Source organism: Globicephala melas, chromosome 19 (genome assembly GCF_963455315.2).
Source record: "Globicephala melas chromosome 19, mGloMel1.2, whole genome shotgun sequence".
Taxonomy (NCBI): domain Eukaryota; kingdom Metazoa; phylum Chordata; class Mammalia; order Artiodactyla; family Delphinidae; genus Globicephala; species Globicephala melas.
In genome coordinates, this window is record NC_083332.1 from 15,526,798 (window position 1) to 15,544,772 (window position 17,975).

The window sequence follows — 17,975 nt, forward strand, 5'->3', positions numbered from 1 at the left end:
GCACAGCCTGTCACCGAAGGAGGGCGAGGGGGCGGAACAACAGTGTGTGAGAGCGCCGATTGGGTGGAAGGAGGAGCCTTAGAGCCTTTGAGAATTCCCATTGGTCTGAGAATTCCTGCGTCGGCCATGTGGGTAGGAAGTGGCTGGGAAGGGAATGGGGGTGTTGAATTTGGATTTTGGAGGGGTCACTGGTGGACGGTCAGTTTGGGGCGCCGAGGGCGGAGATGGGGGTCCAAGAGGGCTGAGAGTGGGGATCCGGGGAAGCTCAGATGGGAGTCCGAGGAAGCTAAAAGTGTGGGGTTCTAGAAGACAGAGTCGGGGGAACCAAGGGGTTCAGGGAGGGAAGGTGTGAGAGGGGTCAGGCTCAGGGTCAAAGGTCCAAGGGGGCTGCAGGGAAGGGGCGCTCGGGAAGAGAAGTCTTGAGGGGAGTCTAGAGTGGGGAGGATACAAGGAGACTGAAAATGGATGTGTCTGAGGAAGCTTAGATTGGGGGCACAAGCGTGCTCAGAATGGGGCGTCTGAAAAGGCTTGAGGCGGGAGGAGGGTCTATGAGGACCTCGAATATTGTTAGAGAGCCGGGCTCGGGATTGCAGGTCTGAAGTTTTTAGGATGAGGTCTCAAATGAAGGTGTTTAAAGGGGGTCTGGGGTGCAGCCCTGGGGGATATGCGTGGAGCTCTTAAGAAAGGCTCCCAGTGGAGTCTGAGGCTGTTCTCTGTAGAGGCTTGAGACGGCAGACGTGTAGTTTGATGGGTATTTGGTGGACGGAGTCTGGGGGGAGTACTGTGGGTGCTCATTGTGTCTGGGCAGGGAGCCTACGGGTGCACTGTGTGGCTTTTGAGATGCTGAGGACATCTAGGTTTTCGAAACCAAGTGAGTTTCACTAGAGGGCTGAGGTGAGGCCCTGGCCCATGATGAGACCAGAAAGCTGGATCACAGTCTGCGGGTGGGAGGCTTGGTGATTTCAGCATGTTCTCCCCTCCCCACAGGAATGACCGGGTACACGGACTTGATGTCAATGGAGGATCAGGACGCCAGGGTTCCAGCTCTGGAACCATTCAGGGTGGAGCAGGTTGTCAGGACCGGGGGTGCAGAGGGTGAAGGTGGGAACTAGAGGGCGGGAGATAGAGTGGGGATAGGCAGGCTGACTCCTGGGTTTGTGGGCTGGGACTGCCCCCTCCCTCTCAATTCATCCTTACCCTCAGGGTCTAGCCCTACCCTCACCCCACCTCCCCATCCCCCAAATAGCCATTGGTCCCTCGACTTAAGGCCCTGCCCTGTCTGGGGACATCCTGAGCTACGCTCCAGAGGAGGGGCTGCTCATGGATGGCAGCATTCCTGTGTGGGTCCAAAGGTCACACCTTCAGGGGGGATCTCTCTATCCTAGGCACCACCTGTAATCTACTATGTCCCTGACTTCATCTCCAAGGAAGAGGAGGAGTATTTGCTTCGACAGGTGACCTGTTTATCCCCTCTTCCCAGAACCTCTTCAACCCCCAGTTCTCGTAGGAGAGCCCGAAAGGTCACAGTGAGGATTCTTGCAGGAGGGAGAGTGCCACCTGGCACCCATCCCTCACCACCTTCCCTATTCCTTTCTCAGCACCTGCTGGGGACTGTCAGAAAGGGCTTTTCCCAGGAAGCTTAGGGGAAACCAAACTGATTCTTTTTTTTTTTTTTTGGCCACGCCACGTGGCTTGTGGGATCTCATTCCCCTAGGGATTGAACCTGGGCCATGGCAATGAAAGTACCGAATCACTAGACCACCAGGGAACCCCCCAAACTGATTCTTAGAAAGGTGGTGGTTATTATGGAGCTAAGACTCCCTGTACTAAGACAGCCCTATCCGGCTACCTTAGAGAGAAGGAGGTTATAACATAGGCTGAGGTAGCCCAGTTCACTCCCTTGAGATTTGGGGAATGAAGAATTTACAGTGTTCAGATTTCTGTGCTGAGATAACCCAGGGCTCAGAATGTTAAACGCTTCCCTGTGCTGATAGCTCAGCATAGACCCAGAGTCTTGGGAACAAGGTTACCAAGCACAGACCACCTGTGTTAGATAGCCCAGTCTGTACTCTATTCTTAAGGTCTGGGGAAAGGAGAATTTTACAAAGCTCAGAGTCTGTGCACTGGGATAGCCTTTTGCAGCCCCAGAGCCTTGGTTATAGAGCACAGATCTTCCCTGTGCTATCCCAACTAGTCCTGTCTAGTTTGAGTCCCAGGAATGAGTTAGCTCCAAAACTCAGACTCTCATACTGAGACAGCCGCTTCCAGCCCCATAACAATGAAGGAAGTAAGGAGATTTCTTAGACTTTTTGAGATAACCCTTTTTAGACCCTTGGGGTCTTGGCAGTGGAGAATTTTCAACGTACTCTCTTGGTTATACTGAATAGCCCAGTTGAGCACGTTTTCTCCCCCAGGCAAGAGGAACAAGGAGGTTCCAGGACTCAGACTGTGCTGAGATAGCCCAGGAATCACGAAATTACAGAGTGCAGACTGTTTGCTGGGCTGAAAGAGCCCAACCCAGCCCAGAGCTCTGAGTAGACTCAGACCCTGATTGGGTAGCTCTGGTTCCCTCCCTCAATCCCTAGACACAGAGGGGCTTTGAGGCCAGCGGCCTCCACAGGGGAAAGGGCAAGAACAAAATCCTGGGAACACTGTCTCGGAGAATGATCCCACAGACACTGAGATGACCCATTTCCACCCTAGGTGAAAACCCCTATGTTGGCCTGGGTGGGAGAATCAGAGAGGGTGGTCCTGGAAAAGGACTGACCCCCTTCCCACCTCCCAGGTCTTCAATGCCCCAAAACCAAAGTGGACCCAGCTCTCCGGGAGGAAGTTACAGAACTGGGGTAAGTGTCTCCGGCTGTGGGCATGGGTGATTTAGGGCTGGGGACTGGGGTAGGCAGCTCAGGTTGGATAGTCTCAGGACATTGAGGCGTCAGGGTGCCGGGGGGAGGTCCTTGAGGGTTCAAGGGGTCCCAAGGGCCAGGAGGATTCTCAGGGGTCAGTGGAGGTCCTGAGGGCTTAGGGATTTCCTGATGAGTTGGAGGGTATCTCTAGGGGTTTGGAGAAGTCAGTGGTGGTGATCTCCAAAGATTTAGGGGTCCCCGAGGAGGTCAGAGTGCTACCAACCACTGGGATATCCCTAATGGGGGCTCCACATGCCAGAGCTCCTTGTTGGGTGCCCTCAGCACCCCATTTCCCTCCCCCAGGTGGGCTCCCCCATCCCCGGGGGATGGTTCCTGAGCGGCTGCCACCGTGGCTCCAGCGTTACGTGGACAAAGTGTCTGACCTCAGCCTTTTTGGGGGTCTCCCAGCCAACCACGTCCTTGTGAACCAGTATCTGCCTGGGGAGGGCATCATGGTAACCACACTCTCACCCCGACCCCCAGACCTCGGATCCATCATGGGGCAGGGCATCCTGTCGACCCACATCCACTCTCATTAAGCAGCCACATACCCCAACCAAACACTCACCTCCCTGTCCCCAGCTGGGGAGCCCCGCTTTCACCTGAGGGTGGGGGTGTGTGGACTCCTGCCCTGTCCAGCCCTGGTACCCACTCCCCAGCCCCACGAGGATGGGCCACTGTACTACCCGACTGTCAGCACCATCAGCTTGGGCTCCCACACCATGCTGGACCTCTACGAGCCTCGGCAGCCAGAGGACGATGACCCTACAGAGCAGGTGGGCCCTGAGACGTTGCCCCAGCTGCTTGTGGGCACTCTGACACCCCATATCCTCTAAGAGGCCCCAATCCCACCTGCCTGCGGGGTACCCCTGATACCCTTCCAGACATCTTCCTCTGTCCCTTCATGGAGGGCACCCACATCCGCCCAGATGCCCAGCCCATCTGCCTGCAGGGTGCCCTAGAAATCATGATATCCACGGGTACCCCAATACCCCCATCTGCTGAATGAATACCCTGACAGCCTACAGATCCCCTGGCTCCATACATTCAGAGCGCTCCAGTACCGCATGCAGGGCTCCCCAGTTCTCCAACAGACACGGACATCCTCAGATACCCCAACACCAGCCACTCAGGGTTGTCGCTGACATCCTGCCAGACACCCTTTCAGTGGCCACTGCACAGGCACCCCAACACTGACTTCCTACCTCCCCCTCCAATAATGTGATCTGTCATGCAGGACACCCCCAGATTCTCCTTGGCACCTCAACACATGACTTGCTGCTCAAGGGCCCCCAGATATCCTGCCTCCCCTCTGTGTTGCTCATGACAGCAGCTTCCCTGACCTCTTTCTTTGCTGTATGTCTGACACCCCCTGGACACAGAAACTCCCTGGACACCCTGACACCAACTGCTCCTTACGGCTGCCCTTTTTAATCCTACACGCTCCTAGATGCACTGACACCCCCTCCCACTCTGCTGGTGTCCTCAAAACATCCTGATATCCGCACATCCTCCCAGACCACACCTGTTCATCTCTTCCTCCCTTCCTGGCTTCAGCCAAGTCCTCAGCCCAGTTCCACTCAGTTTCCTGGGACCACTGATCCCTCGGTCCCAGCCCCAGCTCCTTGCAGAGCCCAGCTGCAGTTCCCTTAGGCCCTTAGACACCCCCATCTGCAGCCTAGTCCCTGCCGAGGGGCTGCTGACACCCCACCACCACCCCGTCTCCACTTCCCTGGAAGCCCGGCCCTGGCCCTGGCCCTGGCCCTGGCCCCCGCGGGATTTTCACTCCAAAGCCTCGATCCCTAGGAGCACACTTGCCCCTCAGCCTTTGCCCCTGGGACTCGCTGACCCTCGCCCCCTGAACCCCCAAACCCGCTGACCTCTCGCCCACCCCACTCCTAACTTCTGGGGACCCGCTAACCTTCAACCCGCCCCGCAGCCCCGGCCCCCGCCCCGGCCGGCCACCTCGCTGTTGCTTGAACCGCGCAGCCTGCTGGTGCTCCGTGGCACCGCCTACACGCGCCTCCTCCACGGCATCGCAGCCGCCAGCGTAGACGCGCTCGACGCCGCCTCCCTGCCGCGCAACGCAGCCGCTTGCCCCTCGGCGCAAGCTGGAGCCCGCTTGGTCCGCGGCACCCGCGTCTCGCTGACCATCCGCCGCGTACCCCGCGTGCTGCGCGCTGGCCTCCTGCTCAGCAAGTGACGCCAGGACCCAGGACCCGCTCGGATTCCCGAGCTCTCACCTGCTCTGGACTGCTGGCTCCCTGTGGGCAGAGGCGGTTCCCCCCGGGTTATTTTCCCAGTACCTGTGAGGGAACCACAGGAAAAGGCCCCATTCCAAATAAACCACCAACAAAACAATCTTACTCTGGTTTTGGACATTTGGGGGTGGGGGGCCAGATGTTTGGGTTCCTGAGGGGCGCTGCGTCCGGGACCTTAGATGGATGGTGTGGGCTGCCGAGGTCAGATGTTCGGGTCACAGAGTGGAGAAGAACCCAGGGCTCTTGAGGGGCAGGGTTATATCTGGAAACCCCTTAGGTGGGTGGGGTGAGCTTGGGAGGTTCAGCTACTGGTCTGCTGGGGAGGAAGGAGTTAAGTGGTGCTACTATCACCTGAGCTGGGCATCAAATTACCTGGGTCCAGGTTCCTCCTAGAAAGAGGTGGAGCTGAGCCTGCCCCTGGGCTTCTGGCTGCCTCAGGCCTGGGTGAGTCCTACTGAGGAAGTCTGGGAGGAAAGGAAAAGGGCTTCTACTCACTGACTCTCTGTCCTCAGGCTCCCCAATATGGCCCTGCCCCCACGCCTGGGCCCTACACCCCCCTCAGAGCCCTTCAGCCACCCGCCTGGAGCCCCTAGGGAACTGAACACATCTGGATGCACCATCTGCTCCGCCTCTGGAGAGGAGAGAATCAGGTACGAGCTGGGGCTTTTGAAACTGTGGTCCCCAAAGGGTGGAGGCAGTAGCAGGGGCCTTTTGACGGTAGGAGGTATTGTAGCTAAGATCACCTGGGGACATGAGAGAGGTAACTGGGGACAGGGGTAGGGTAGGGTGGATAATGGGCACCTAGGCTCACCCAGGGACCTGTCAATGCCCCCCCCCACCACCATCCCAGGTCAGAACAGGCCCAGAAGCTGGGGCAGGACTCCTTGGACCCTCCCGAGCCCTTCCAGGGTGGGCCGAGGGGCACTGAACTTGCTGCTGGCCTCCCCAGATTGCCAACGCCCCCTTCTCATGAGGACTCGGCTGGGGCCAAACACCGTGAGGTGAGCTGAGGTGAACTAGGCCCCTGTGCCAGTCCCTACTTCCTGTCTGTCTCCCAGGATCTGGCTTCCACACCGGGGATGAGGTGATGATTCTGGAAAAATGTTGGGCATCTGTGTGGGGAGGGATGCTCTAGACAATGATTCTTTAACTATCACTATTCAGTATTTTACCAACTGAGAGAGAATTCTTTCATCATTGGCCCTGGCGTAGCCCCATTCCTCGTGGGGCTATCCAGCTCCATCACCCTCTCCCTCTCCAGAGCCCCAGGCCCTATACGTACAAGTTTCTAGGAGCCTTGAAAACCTGGAGAATTTGAACTAGAGGTTCTCAGGCCTGGCTCCACTGGGAAGTTTCTCTAGGTGGGAGCAACCCTGGTGCAGACCCAGAGATGGACTCTGCTGCAGAGAAGCACCCAGAGGGCAGGAGCCTGGGTGCAATGGGTGCGGGCCAGGCCTTGGTTGGCTCACTGGCTCTGACTCAGCCCCCTGTGTTCCCCAGCGCCCCATCTCTGGCTGGGGATTAGAGGCTGAGCAGGACAGCCTGCATCTTTGCCTTTTGGGGCTGGGCCTCCGGCTGCAGGACCTGGAGCAAGGCCTGGGGCCCTGGGCATCAGCCCAGAGCAGGATGGTCCAGCTGCAGGTGAGCAGTGGGAAGCCAAAACGTGGGAGGGTGGGCAGGGCCTCAGGAGTGGGTGCCAGCTTCCCAGGGTGGGAAATGGGTTTATTCCATGTTCCAGGTGTCTGGATGGCAGAGGGGGTGGGGATAGTGACTCCAGGTCTCAGGTCTCTGGTGCCCCTGCTGTGTGTGTATGGAGGCGGGGGGTGGGGATGGGCTGGTGTGGTGTTGGTGATGTCCAACCATGTGTACCCAGGCCCTACAGGCAGACCTGCGTGGGGCAGCTGAGCGTTTAGATGCACTGCTGGTGTTCGGTGAGGGGCTGGCACAGCGGAGTGAGCCTCAGGCCCGGGCATCCCTGGAGCAGGTCCTAAGGGCCTTCAGAGCCCACCGAGACAGCATCCTCCGGCAGCTGTGGCGGCTGCAGGCCCAGCTGGTCAGCTACAGCCTGGTATGGCCCACCCTGGCGGTCCCTGGCGCAGGCGCTGATCCCAACCCTCATGACCTCTGTCCTCTGACCAGGTGTTTGAGGAGGCCAGCACACTGGAGCAGGACTTGGAGGTCGAGGGGGACTCAGACGGGCCAGGACCTGGTGGGGTCTGGGGGCCCTGGGCACCCAGTAGCCTCCCCACTCCCGCAGAGTTGGAGTGGGACCCGGCGGGGGACGTTGGGGGCCTCGGGCCTTTGGGGCAAAGGACAGCCTGGACACCAGGGACTCCCTGTGAGCTGTGTGGCCGCAGGGGGCCCCAGGGCAGGGGACAAAGCCTTGAGGTGAGAGCAGGTGGGGTCACCTCCCCCCAGGCACCCAAGGGACCCTCTGTGTGTCTCCTAGCAGGGCCTTTTTCCCTTTCGAGGAGGTCTTCATGGCTCTGTCTCTCCCGGTGTCTCTTTTGCTTTTGGTGTCTCAGTGGTCTCCTCCCTCATCCCTCTGCCTCTCTTGGCCTCCAGGTGTCTCTGTTGTACCTATATTTATTTCCTCATTTCCTCTCACTCTCCCCCTCATTTACCCCACCACAGCCACGCTAGCCTCCTGGCTCTTCAAATATTCCAAATACACTCCCATCTCGAAGCCCCCAGAGGCACACCGAGCTCACCTCCTCACTTCATTCCATCCAGTCTCTCCTCAAATGTTACCTCTTCAGAGAGGCCTGCCCTGGCCTCCAAACATTATCACTCCTTATCCTCTTATTTTATTTCCTAACAGCACTTACCACATCTTGACATTATACATTTATTAACTTATGGTCTCTCTCTCTCCTACTAGAATATAAACTCAATGGACGCCAGGACTTTGCCTGTTTCCATGCTCACAGTGTCCCCAGCTCCTAGAATAGCACCTGGCATGTAACAGATGCTCATTAAATATTTGTTGAATGAATGAATAAATAATGTCTCTCTTCTCTTGGTTTCTTTGGCTCTGCCCCTCTCTTCATCTCTCCCTGAGATCTCTCTCTTCCCACAGAATCTAATCTCTGTGACACTTCCCCCCTCTTGGCCCTTCCCCAACTTTGTGTCTCTTTGTCACTGATTCTCCAAGGACCCCACTCCTCTCTCTCCCCACAGGACATGCTCATGTCAGGCCTCAGCCACCGGAAACACTTAACAGGTCACCGAAGACGGTCCCTGCTCCGGAAGTCTCAGGTGAGTTGGTCCTCGGCCAGGTGTATCACTCAGGAATGTTGACGGCAAGTGACAGCAACCCGACCCAAATTGAATTACACACAAAAAAGAGGATGCTGTTTTTTTCATGTAACTGAAAAGTCCAGGTGGTGTTGAATTCAAGACCTCAAATACTGTCAGGGCTCAGTCCCTCCCTGTCTTGGGCTCTACTTCTCCAAGGTGGATTCCTTCTAGCAAAATGGCTGCCCCAGCAGCTACACACTCACTTCCCACTGGCTTACCCACCCCAGGAGGAGAGAGTGCCACTGACCTACAGCAGCCAAGTCCTAGGGCTGACTTCTGCTTCCCCAGCTTGGGTCATGGCCTACACCCTGAACCAATCACAGTAGCCAAGCTGATGGAGGGCTCTGGCTGGCCAGATCTGGGTCACATGCCTAACCATGGAGGTGGAGTTTTGAGTTCAGGAAAGTAGGGAGGTATGATACCCTTCTCCCCAAATTGAACCACTGTTACCAGGAAAAGGGAGACTGTTTGGAGGGCAGGCACTGACAGACATCCACTATACCTGGAGATATTCCAAGTCCATGTGGGGTCTTGGGGATGGAGGGAGTGCTAGGAAAGGAGGAGAAATAAGCCCAGCTCTGTAGGTCTGTGGGAGTAAGGTAAAGACCACATTAAATATCACTTCCACCCATTCTACTGCTGGCTGCTCTCTACCTTTAGGACAAGATGAGGCAAGCATCTCCCAATGTCCAGGATGTGATGCTGGAGGTAGACCCTGGGTGAGATGCCTGGGAGATGGGTCTGGGGGTGTGGGGGTAGGGCTTATGGTGGCAGCCCACCCATACATTGAACACTGCATTTCCCTTTGCAGATCCCCCACTCCTGCATCCAGGCGGCCCCTGACCTTCCTCCTCCTCCTCCTTTTCCTTCTGCTGGTGGGTGCCACATTGCTCCTGCCCATGTCAGGGGACTCCTGCTGCTCTCCTGCCCGACTGGCCAGGACACCTTACCTGGTGCTCAGCTATGTCAATGGTCCTCCCCCAATCTGACTACACAGTCCAGACATATGTAATAAATGGTCACTGTCAAAGGATGTGTCTTAGTCTGTTCGGGCTGCTATAACAAAATAACATAGACTGGTGGCTTATAAACAATAGAAATTGATTTTTCACAGTTCTGGAGGTTGTAAAGTCCAAGATCAAGGTGCCTGTAGATTCAGTGTCTGATGAGGACCCACTTCCTGCTTCATAGACGGCTGTCTTTTCACTGTATCTGCACATAGAAGAAGGGGCAGAGAATCCTCTGGGGGTCTCTTTTATAAGGGCACTAATCCCTTTCATGAGGGCTCCATCCTCATGACCTAATCACCTCCCAAAGGCCTCACCTCCTAATACTATCACTTTGGGGGTTAGGATTTCAACATATGAATTTTGAGGGGACACAAACATTCAGTCTATAGCAGGATATGTGGGGATATTGGGTGCTTGAGTACTGAGAATCTTGGGTATGGCCCTGGTACATCTGGACAGCCCCCTCCACAGATCCCTTTGCCTTGAGCACAGAACATGGAACTGAATCAGCCCATCTTGGGTTGGGTTCCCCCAGACCCTGAGACAAAGATTCAAGCACAGGTAGTTTTTTAGGGAGTTGATCCTAGGCAAATGGATAGGGGAATGGGAAGTGAACCATGGAAAGGAGTTAATGAGCTGGTTGCTGCTCTGGGCACCTAGAGTGCCATCCCCCTAGGGACCTCTGGGAGACTGTGAGACACACTCAAAGTTGTCCCACCCAAGAGGTGAAGAAGTTGTGGCATATATGTACCAGCTCCCATCTTTCATTGGTTAAGGATTATTCCTAGAGATATTAACTCCCCAGCACTTCCAGCCTCTCCTGCCTGTAAACGACCCTCAGGCCAAGAGGCACAGGTGCTTGCTACAGGATGCTAGAGGGGTGCAGGTGTGCAGGAGGGGTGCAGGTGATGTTGGTGCTGGGTTGCCGACAGCACTTGCTATAGCCCCTGACCTGCATTCATCCACGTGCTCTGTTCAAACACTCCACATGGTGGGCTCCCAGGCTGGCCATCACTGATGCACGACTGTGAAAGCCCCCTTCTCCCAGGTCATCATGCTGAATTGCCAGGCTTCAGTCCTGAAGTCCAGTCCCCAGCCCCAGGTGTCTAAGCTCATCCTCTCCCCAGAGCTTAAGGTATCAGGACAAGGCGTAGAGCAGAACCGGACTCAAGAACAGAGGCAGAAGCCCTGTGCTAGGCTCCTGGATGTGCACTTAAGACAGATCCCTTCTCCTTTAATTCTCACAACCACCTGATGATGTGGCCCCGCTTAACAGAATGGGAAACTGAGGCTCTAGACGGGAAGCCACCAGCCTGAGGCCACACAGGGAGCAAGTGACTGAAGCCAAATCCGCACTGATTTAAAAAGAAATGGGAATTTGTTTTCGTGGGTAACTGAAAAGTTCAGGACTATAAGCACAGCTGGATCCAGAGGCTCGGTTCTTTCCTCTGTTTTGGCTTCACTCTTATGCAAGTGATCGCCAGAGTGCCCCTCAAAACCTCCAAGCCTACATCCCACCAATTTAGCAGCCAATAGGAGAGTTACTCTTCCCTTACAGTTCCAGCCAAGGACCCAAAGCCAGTGTCACATACTTCACTGGGGGCTGCAGTCAGCCTTGACGGAACCACGTGTACTGAAAACAGGGGAAGAAGTTGTTCTCCAAAAAAAATCAGGGAGCTGTCACCAGAAGGGGGGATGGACACTGAGGGAAGGGGGCAGGAAGCAGCAGATTCTGGGAGTGACTCCAAGTTCGGGGAGAAGTCAGGATGCAAACGTAGATCTGTTCTGTTTCAAATGCCAGGCCAGGTCCTGTCCCTGAGGAGGCATGGTGTTCCTGGGCTTACCAGCAAATGGGACAGGCAGAGTCTTGGCAATATTGACCCAACCGATTGGGTAATGGAGCAAATCCATGCCATTCATTCATTCATTCATTCATTTAATATTGACTGAGTCTGCTATGAACCAGGTCCTGGTCAAAGAGCAGGGCTATGATCGTGAACAAGTCAGGCTAAAATCCTGGTCCCTGTGGAGCTGACATTCTAGTGGGAGAAAGCAACAGTAAGTAAAAGAAACAGGTAAAATACATAACAGGTCAGAGAGTGGTTAAGTGCTAAGGAGAAAACTAATGTGGGAAAAGGCAAAGGGGGAGGGGTACAATTAGGATGGTTGAAGAAAGAATCAGGGAGACAATTATATCATTATGCTATAATTAAGTCATTATACCAAATTGCAGTGAGAACACAAACCAGGGGGACTCCTAGAGGGGTGCTGTCCAACAGAAATATAATGTGAACCACAAATATAATTTTAAATTTCCTAGCTGTCACAGTAAAACCGTAGAAACAGGTGAAATTAATTTTAATTTAATTTATACTCTAACGCAACATATCCAAAATATTATCATTTCGATATGTAATCAATATAAAAATAATGAGGTATTTTACAATCCTTTTTTCTTACTAAGTCTTTGAAGTCTGGTATGTGTTTTATACTTTATAGCACATCTCAGTTCAGATGCTTAATTTTCAACGCATAAAATGAAATGTAGTGCTACCAAAACAATACAGCTGTGTTTAATGACAAAATATTTTACACTGCTACAGTTTAAAATTTTAAGTTACTTAAAATTTATAAAGTTAAAAAAAATTCCCCAGTTGCACTAATCACATTTCAAATGCTCAAGTCACAGGTACTTCCCAGATACCATACTGGACAGTACAGGCCTGGAGGAAGAGCATTCTAGGTAGAGGGGACAGCAAGTGCAAAGGCCCTGAGGTAGAAGTGTGCCTGGCGCGTGGGAAAGCCAGTGTGGTTGGAGTGCGAGAATGGAAGGAGGTAAGGTGAGAGAGGCAGTAGGGCCAGATCAGGTGAGGCCTTGTGGACCACAGTGAGGACTTCTAGTTTGAGTAAGATGGGCACTGGAGGGGCTTTTGTTGTGTCAGGTTTCATTCTGATAATTTTTGAACTTGTACAAAAGGAGAAAGAATAGCATTACAAGTCCTTGTGAACTCATCACTGGCTCCAAATATTATCAACTCAGGGCCAATCCCGTTTAATGCTCCCAGGTGCTCACTCCCCTCTTCCTAGATTACTACTTTGAAGTCAATTCTAGACATTGTACCTTTCTATTCACCAGCAATTCATGGACCATCTCCAGAAGATCGATTCTGTTTTAAAATTTAATCACGGAATTCCCTGGCGGTCCAGTGGTTAAGACTCCATGCTTTCATTGCCGAGCTTGCGGGTTCGATCCCTGGTCGGGGAACTTTAGATCCCACAAGCTGTGCTGCGTGTGCCCCCCCCCCCCGCAAAAAATCCAATCACAACGCTCTTACTACTATAAAAAAAATTCTAGTCATTCCTCTACATCACTTACGCCTAGGATGTCACTATTTGAGGGAGGGAGCTCAGCAGGAGTGCTGGGAATTTGAGGGTGTGGCTGGCTCCTCATCCTCATCAGGTACTGTGAGTTTCCCAGAATTCCCCAAGGCCCCACTGGGCCACCTCATGCACCTGGTCGCCCCTTTGGGACCACTGAGCTTGTGACCCAAGACAGGAACATATTCTAGTGACCCATCACTCCCAATAGGGTGGAGATCAGAATCTGTAAGGGAGAGCAGATGTTATTATTTCAAAGGTCAGAAATTTAATTTAAATTGATTGTTAAATCTGCGAAGAAGGTATGCATGAGAGATTTATAAAGTCTCAGAAGATGCAGGCTTTACTCTTCTCAAATCTCTTGTAAAAATGTATCCTCTGTGTGAAGATCTCTGGTGCCCAAAGAGGAATGACCAGTGATATGACCATTGTCTTTTTTGTAACTTTTTGTTTTGTTTCAAATTACTGAAAAGCTTTAAGATGAGTACAACAAACCCCCATATACCCTTTACCCACATTCACATAAAATGTTAACACTTTACCCCATGGGCTTCACCATTCACACTCTCACTAATATATATGTGCACATAATTTGGAACCATATGAGAGTAAGTTGTAGACATGATACTTTTAATTCCTAAATACTTCAGTGTATAGTTCTTAAGATCAAAAGTACAGATCTTATACAACTAGAGTACAGTTATTGGAATCAGGAAATTTAAAAACTCAATTCAAGTCTATTATTAACCCACAATCCATATTCCAAGCCGCTTAAGTCCTTTATAGCAATTTTCTTAGATCAGGAGATTCTTTTAACAGACAGGTTGAGAGGCACTGACCCTGTGCCTTAGAAGAGTGAAAAACACAGCAGCAGACACAGAGATTACCAACGGGGGGGCTTTAACGTCAGCACTGAAGTGAGGTGGTTTATTTGGGATGTGATCCCAGGAGGCAGGAGTTAGGGAGTGGGGAGAGTGAGACAGGGCAGGGTAAAATCAAAAAACGTGCTCATGGAGTGATAGCCACTGTGAGCAACTGGGGCTCAGTCCCATGGAGGCACCTTGTAGAACACATTTCATTTGTCCCACCAGACAACAGGCACTTATCCAGTGACTGCTGTCCCCCACAGGCTGTAGTTTGCTCCTAAGGGTATTAACCCACCCCCCATAATTCCCCAAAAGCCCTCAAGCAGAGAAGCAGAGATGCAGGGGCTCAGAGCAGGAAGCTGGCTGCCTCTTGGGAACCCTCCTCTGCAGCTACAAGTGGGGTTGGGACATCATCACCTGCTGCCACATGTATTTAATTCACTGTATCATTATAACAGCCACAGGAGGGAGGCACTATTAGTATGCCCATTTTGCAGATACGGGTGTTGAGGCACAAAGAGGTTAAATCACTTGCCTCCGATCATGTAATCAGTAAGTGTTGAAACTGCGATTCAAACCTAGGCATTCCAGTTCCAGGGTCCATGCTCTTAATCACTGCTCACTCACCTACAACCTCCTCCCTCAAATCAGGCAATCCCCTCCCTCATCCTCTCTACCAGACAAACTCCATTCCTCTGTAATACCCAAGTGAATGTCTCCCTTCCTGACCGGGATACCCAGCCCCAGTGAGAACTCAATCATTGCCTGCAGCCCTGCCAGAAGCTCCCATCCTGGAGCTTATTAAGGCTCAAGATCTTGGAGCCAGGAGTGAGCAAGAGGAAGAGGAGGGAAATGTAATGGGGGCTGGATAGGTAGGACTTAACCCCTTAAGCCACTTTCAAGACTTTGGCTTTTACTCCAAAATGGAGTCAGGCCAGGATTAACAGCATCACCCTGGCCAAAGAAACTGAGGCAGAGAGACGAACATGGCCGTGGAGGCCAAGCACCAACCAGAGACAAAGCTGAAGTAGAAGTCACTTGCGTGAACAGCACAGCCTGTGCTCTGGGGCACTCCAGGGCCCAGCATTTCTCCCCTCGCCCTCTCCAGGCCTTTACCCACACTGGTCCCCCTGCTTGGAAGCCTATCCCTACATTCTGGCAAATACTTTATAATTCTTTAAACTGCACCCCAACTTTATTACTATTTGGGTTCCTGCCTCCCCCACTGGGATTGGGGCAGAGACTGTGTTTCTCTTCTGTCCGTACTACCTTTGATCTGAGGCCTGGGCTCCTTTCCTGAGGTCCTCCTCCTCCTCTCAACTGCATTCAACTGCTTTCCACTTATTTAACCGACATCAGTGCAACTACAGCTGAGGGCTGCAAAGTGCAGTACTCCAGAGAATACCTAGGGCAGGTCTATGGGGGGAGGTATGCCTGTGGCCTTTGGGTCCGCCTCTCCTCCCCAACCCCTCAGCCTTGCTAACAAAAATCCCAGCTTGTAGCTGAGGCTGGACTCCTCAGCCACGTTTGAGGGCCCCACTACTACCTCAGGGGTTACCAGCCAGGTCTCCTCAGCTCCACTATTCCTCTCCTGCCTCATTACCCTCCATTAAGGAGTCTACTGGGGGTTCTTTGGGGTCAAGCCAGGCTGGGTCCCCTCCATGGATCTGCCCAGGAGAGAGAACTATGCGGCTCCAACCAACCTGCCATTCTAGAGGGCTCCAGAGGGGAAGAGACAGCTCCCCACACCCATCCCTTGCCAGAGGGTCACTAGTTGGTGTGTGTGTGTGTGTGCCTCTTCAAAAATCCCCCCAAACATTAAATCTTTAAGACCACCAACAGGGAAGTAAGCACATCCCCAATTTTATTGCCTTTTTGTCCAACAGTCCTGAGCAGGGAAAGGGGCAGGAATCGGGAGTCCTCCTCAGAAGTATCACGTAGAGGTCTTGAGGGGGTCTTTAATTGATTAGCTGGGGTGAGAGACTCCCTACCCGCTTCCTCATCGATCCTAGTTTGTCACAATGGGCGAAAGATTTTTCTAAGGGGATTTCAGGCTTCTCACCGGCCATCAGGGCATCTTCCCAAACTCCTCAGCAAAAAAGTCTGCTCTCCTCATAGTTACAACGAAGGGAGTCTCCTTGAGGAGCCAGGAGTGGTATGTTCTCCCGGGTCTAGAGAAGGGCGTGTCTGTCTCTTTCTGTCCAACAGCGGGGCGTCCTGGCTCCCCAAGGCCTTCGGGTAAGTAGCTCTCAGCTTGACAGTCCAGCCAGCCGGCGACCCAGGCTGCCCCAAGCCCTCATGGGTAAGTTTGACCCGTTACCATACATCGGACAAAGTCGAGCATCTCTCGCCATCGCACCCTACGTCGCCAGGAGGGCTCTTCAATTCCCCCAATCTGTCGATCTGGTCTCTCAAGACCTCTCACCTTCCATCAGGCCGGTTCCCCGGTCCCCCCACGCAGTCAGGCGGGCCCCCGGTTCCCCTGAGCCACCGGGTGACGGTCACCGTCCATCCGGCGCGGTCTTCGGTACCCCCATGCTGTCCAGCGGTCTCCTTGGGCCGTCACCTTCGTCAGGTGGGGTCCCTGGGGCCCCCGCGCCGGGGGACTCCTCAGTCGGGCCCCGCGTACTCACAAAGGCACCCATGGCCGTGGCGTGACCCGAGCGTAGCAGCTGAAGCTGGCGCCGTCCGCGGCGGTACAGGTACTCGATGCGCAGTACGTCGGAGCGTGGCAGGCGAGCGTGCTGCCGGAACTCGGCCCGCACCCGCGACTCGGCGCCCGGCTTTCCGTGCCCGGCGCGCAGCAACTCGCGGTACAGACTCAGAACTTGTCTCTGAAGCCGGCTGTGCCGGCTCATGGTAGCAGCTGGGCCGCGGGCTCACACAGCTGACGCCCCACCGAGTGGCGCGGCAGAACAGTTGGGAAAAGCGGTGAAACGCGACAACTGACGCTTCCGCCACCCACACCCAGCTTTGCGGCGCCGTCGCGTCCCATAGGTTGTCGCTGCTGCCACGTCACAATGTTGTGAGTAAGGGGCGGAGCTTCTGGTTCACTGGCCCGCCCCACAGGAAATCAGTGTCCTTTAGAGGACGGTACTTCTGAGGGCCTGGATGAGGAGGGCGCTAGGCGCTGAGGCTCTTAGGTTTGGGGTCGGAAGGGACCAGGGGATCCTGACCTGACTCTTGGGTCCTGCGAGTGGAGAGAGCTAGAGGTTGGAGCCCTTGTGTGCCTCAGGGCTCTGGGGGCACTGGGAGAGAGAAGACAGGCACAGGCATGCTTTTGTCCTCATTTATTAAAGCAATCTAGGGAAGCTCCATGCGTTCCCACCCGCAGAGCAGGTGTGCGTCGAGGGTCCCAACCCTGGGGACGGGCAGAGGGACGGGGTCACGCGGTGAAGTGTTGGGTCACAGCCGGCAGGACAAGCTTCTCGGTGCTGAGAAGATGGCGTGAGAGATGGTGTGGGCTGTAAGCCCCCAGACGCAGCCTGTAGCGCAGGGAGTTGGGCTCTTAGCGCCCTCTACCGACATGAGTCGGGTCCGAGGGTAGGAGAGGGAGCGGCCTCCCTAGCTGTTGAAGTCCAGAGTCCAGCCCACATGGCACATTTCGACTAGGCTGGCACCCCGATGTCCAGGGAGTATCAGGTCAGCCTCAATTCCGTTAGAGTCCCCGCAGGCTACGCGGAGGCGTACTCGTAGGGCTGGGAGGCCTGCAATGCCACGACCCCCTCGGACCCTACCAGCACCCGGAGCGTGAGGGGCCGCTGGACAATAACCCGGAACCCTCCGCCCAGCGTGCGACCACGACCCGGCACACCTGGGCGGCGAGCTGCGCTGGGCGTGGGTTCTTATGCTAGAAGGGAGGCGGGTCAGGGACTGGGGAGAGGGTCGGAGTTTGGGAGTCAAACGGGAGATCTGAAACCGCTATGAATCCCCTCGGTGTCTCTATCAGAAATACATATCCAGGTCTTTGCTAGAGGAATAAGGTCTGGGATTTGCTTTAAAATCCTCCGGCACAAACAAAACAAAAAGAGCGAGAGGAGGTGCTTCCCTGGTGGTGCAGTGGTTGAGGGTCCCCCTGCCGATGCAGGGGACACGGGTTCGTGCCCCGGTCCGGGAGGATCCCACATGCCGCGGAGCGACAAAGAGTGAGAGGAAAAGAAAGCAAGAGTGGCAAAATATTTGTAACTGTAATGGGGTTTCATAACACTATTCTCTCTTCTTTTGTGATGCTTGAAATTTTCTGTAATAAACACT

The 17,975-nt window shown here is 54.1% G+C and overlaps 3 protein-coding genes across 12 annotated transcripts; 2 read left to right on the top strand and 1 right to left on the bottom strand.

Moving 5' to 3' along the window:
• Positions 1 to 128: 128 nt before the first annotated feature.
• Positions 129 to 5,115, top strand: ALKBH6 (alkB homolog 6). Of its 6 annotated transcripts, none has more exons than XM_060288849.1 (7): positions 129 to 198; positions 988 to 1,070; positions 1,386 to 1,526; positions 2,786 to 2,846; positions 3,189 to 3,361; positions 3,566 to 3,682; positions 4,846 to 5,115. In XM_060288849.1, exons 2-7 carry the CDS (start codon positions 990 to 992, stop codon positions 5,107 to 5,109), a joined length of 837 nt encoding a protein of 278 aa, XP_060144832.1. In that variant the 5' UTR covers positions 129 to 198; positions 988 to 989; the 3' UTR covers positions 5,110 to 5,115. The 6 variants fall into 6 exon arrangements, with proteins under 6 accessions (XP_060144832.1, XP_060144830.1, XP_060144831.1 ...); XM_060288847.2 differs by lacking the exon at positions 129 to 198 and adding an exon at positions 403 to 871; XM_060288848.2 differs by lacking the exon at positions 129 to 198 and adding an exon at positions 415 to 871 and having other exon boundaries at positions 3,210 to 3,361.
• Positions 5,116 to 5,684: 569 nt separating this feature from the next.
• On the top strand, positions 5,685 to 9,497 carry SYNE4 (spectrin repeat containing nuclear envelope family member 4). Of its 5 annotated transcripts, none has more exons than XM_030874733.3 (8): positions 5,685 to 5,817; positions 6,117 to 6,168; positions 6,668 to 6,808; positions 7,041 to 7,235; positions 7,307 to 7,555; positions 8,348 to 8,425; positions 9,128 to 9,186; positions 9,279 to 9,497. In XM_030874733.3, exons 1-8 carry the CDS (start codon positions 5,690 to 5,692, stop codon positions 9,454 to 9,456), a joined length of 1,080 nt encoding a protein of 359 aa, XP_030730593.1. In that variant the 5' UTR covers positions 5,685 to 5,689; the 3' UTR covers positions 9,457 to 9,497. The 5 variants fall into 5 exon arrangements, with proteins under 5 accessions (XP_030730593.1, XP_030730596.1, XP_030730591.1 ...); XM_030874736.3 differs by having other exon boundaries at positions 5,686 to 5,817; positions 6,018 to 6,168; positions 7,307 to 7,565; positions 8,322 to 8,425; XM_030874731.3 differs by having other exon boundaries at positions 5,686 to 5,817; positions 6,018 to 6,168.
• A 6,061-nt stretch (positions 9,498 to 15,558) lies between these two features.
• SDHAF1 (succinate dehydrogenase complex assembly factor 1) lies at positions 15,559 to 16,699 on the bottom strand. Its single transcript, XM_030874812.2, has one exon. The coding sequence runs from the start codon at positions 16,577 to 16,579 to the stop codon at positions 16,223 to 16,225; it is 357 nt and encodes a 118-aa protein (XP_030730672.1). The 5' UTR covers positions 16,580 to 16,699; the 3' UTR covers positions 15,559 to 16,222.
• Between the last annotated feature and the right edge of the window lie 1,276 nt (positions 16,700 to 17,975).

What these genes read in the sequence shown, in the direction of transcription:
- ALKBH6 (XM_060288847.2), top strand. Translation starts at nt 748, where the DNA reads ATGGGTATTTGGTGGACGGAGTCTGGGGGGAGTACTGTGGGTGCTCAT. An exon ending in AACCATTCAGGGTGGAGCAG is followed by an intron (nt 1,071 to 1,385) that starts GTTGTCAGGACC and finishes TCTCTATCCTAG; the next exon opens with GCACCACCTGTAATCTACTA. An exon ending in GGAGAGCCCGAAAGGTCACA is followed by an intron (nt 1,527 to 2,785) that starts GTGAGGATTCTT and finishes CCCACCTCCCAG; the next exon opens with GTCTTCAATGCCCCAAAACC.
- SDHAF1 (XM_030874812.2), bottom strand. Translation starts at nt 16,579, where the DNA reads ATGAGCCGGCACAGCCGGCTTCAGAGACAAGTTCTGAGTCTGTACCGC.
- SYNE4 (XM_030874736.3), top strand. Translation starts at nt 5,690, where the DNA reads ATGGCCCTGCCCCCACGCCTGGGCCCTACACCCCCCTCAGAGCCCTTC. An exon ending in CCCTGCTCCGGAAGTCTCAG is followed by an intron (nt 8,426 to 9,127) that starts GTGAGTTGGTCC and finishes CTCTACCTTTAG; the next exon opens with GACAAGATGAGGCAAGCATC. An exon ending in ATGCTGGAGGTAGACCCTGG is followed by an intron (nt 9,187 to 9,278) that starts GTGAGATGCCTG and finishes TTCCCTTTGCAG; the next exon opens with ATCCCCCACTCCTGCATCCA.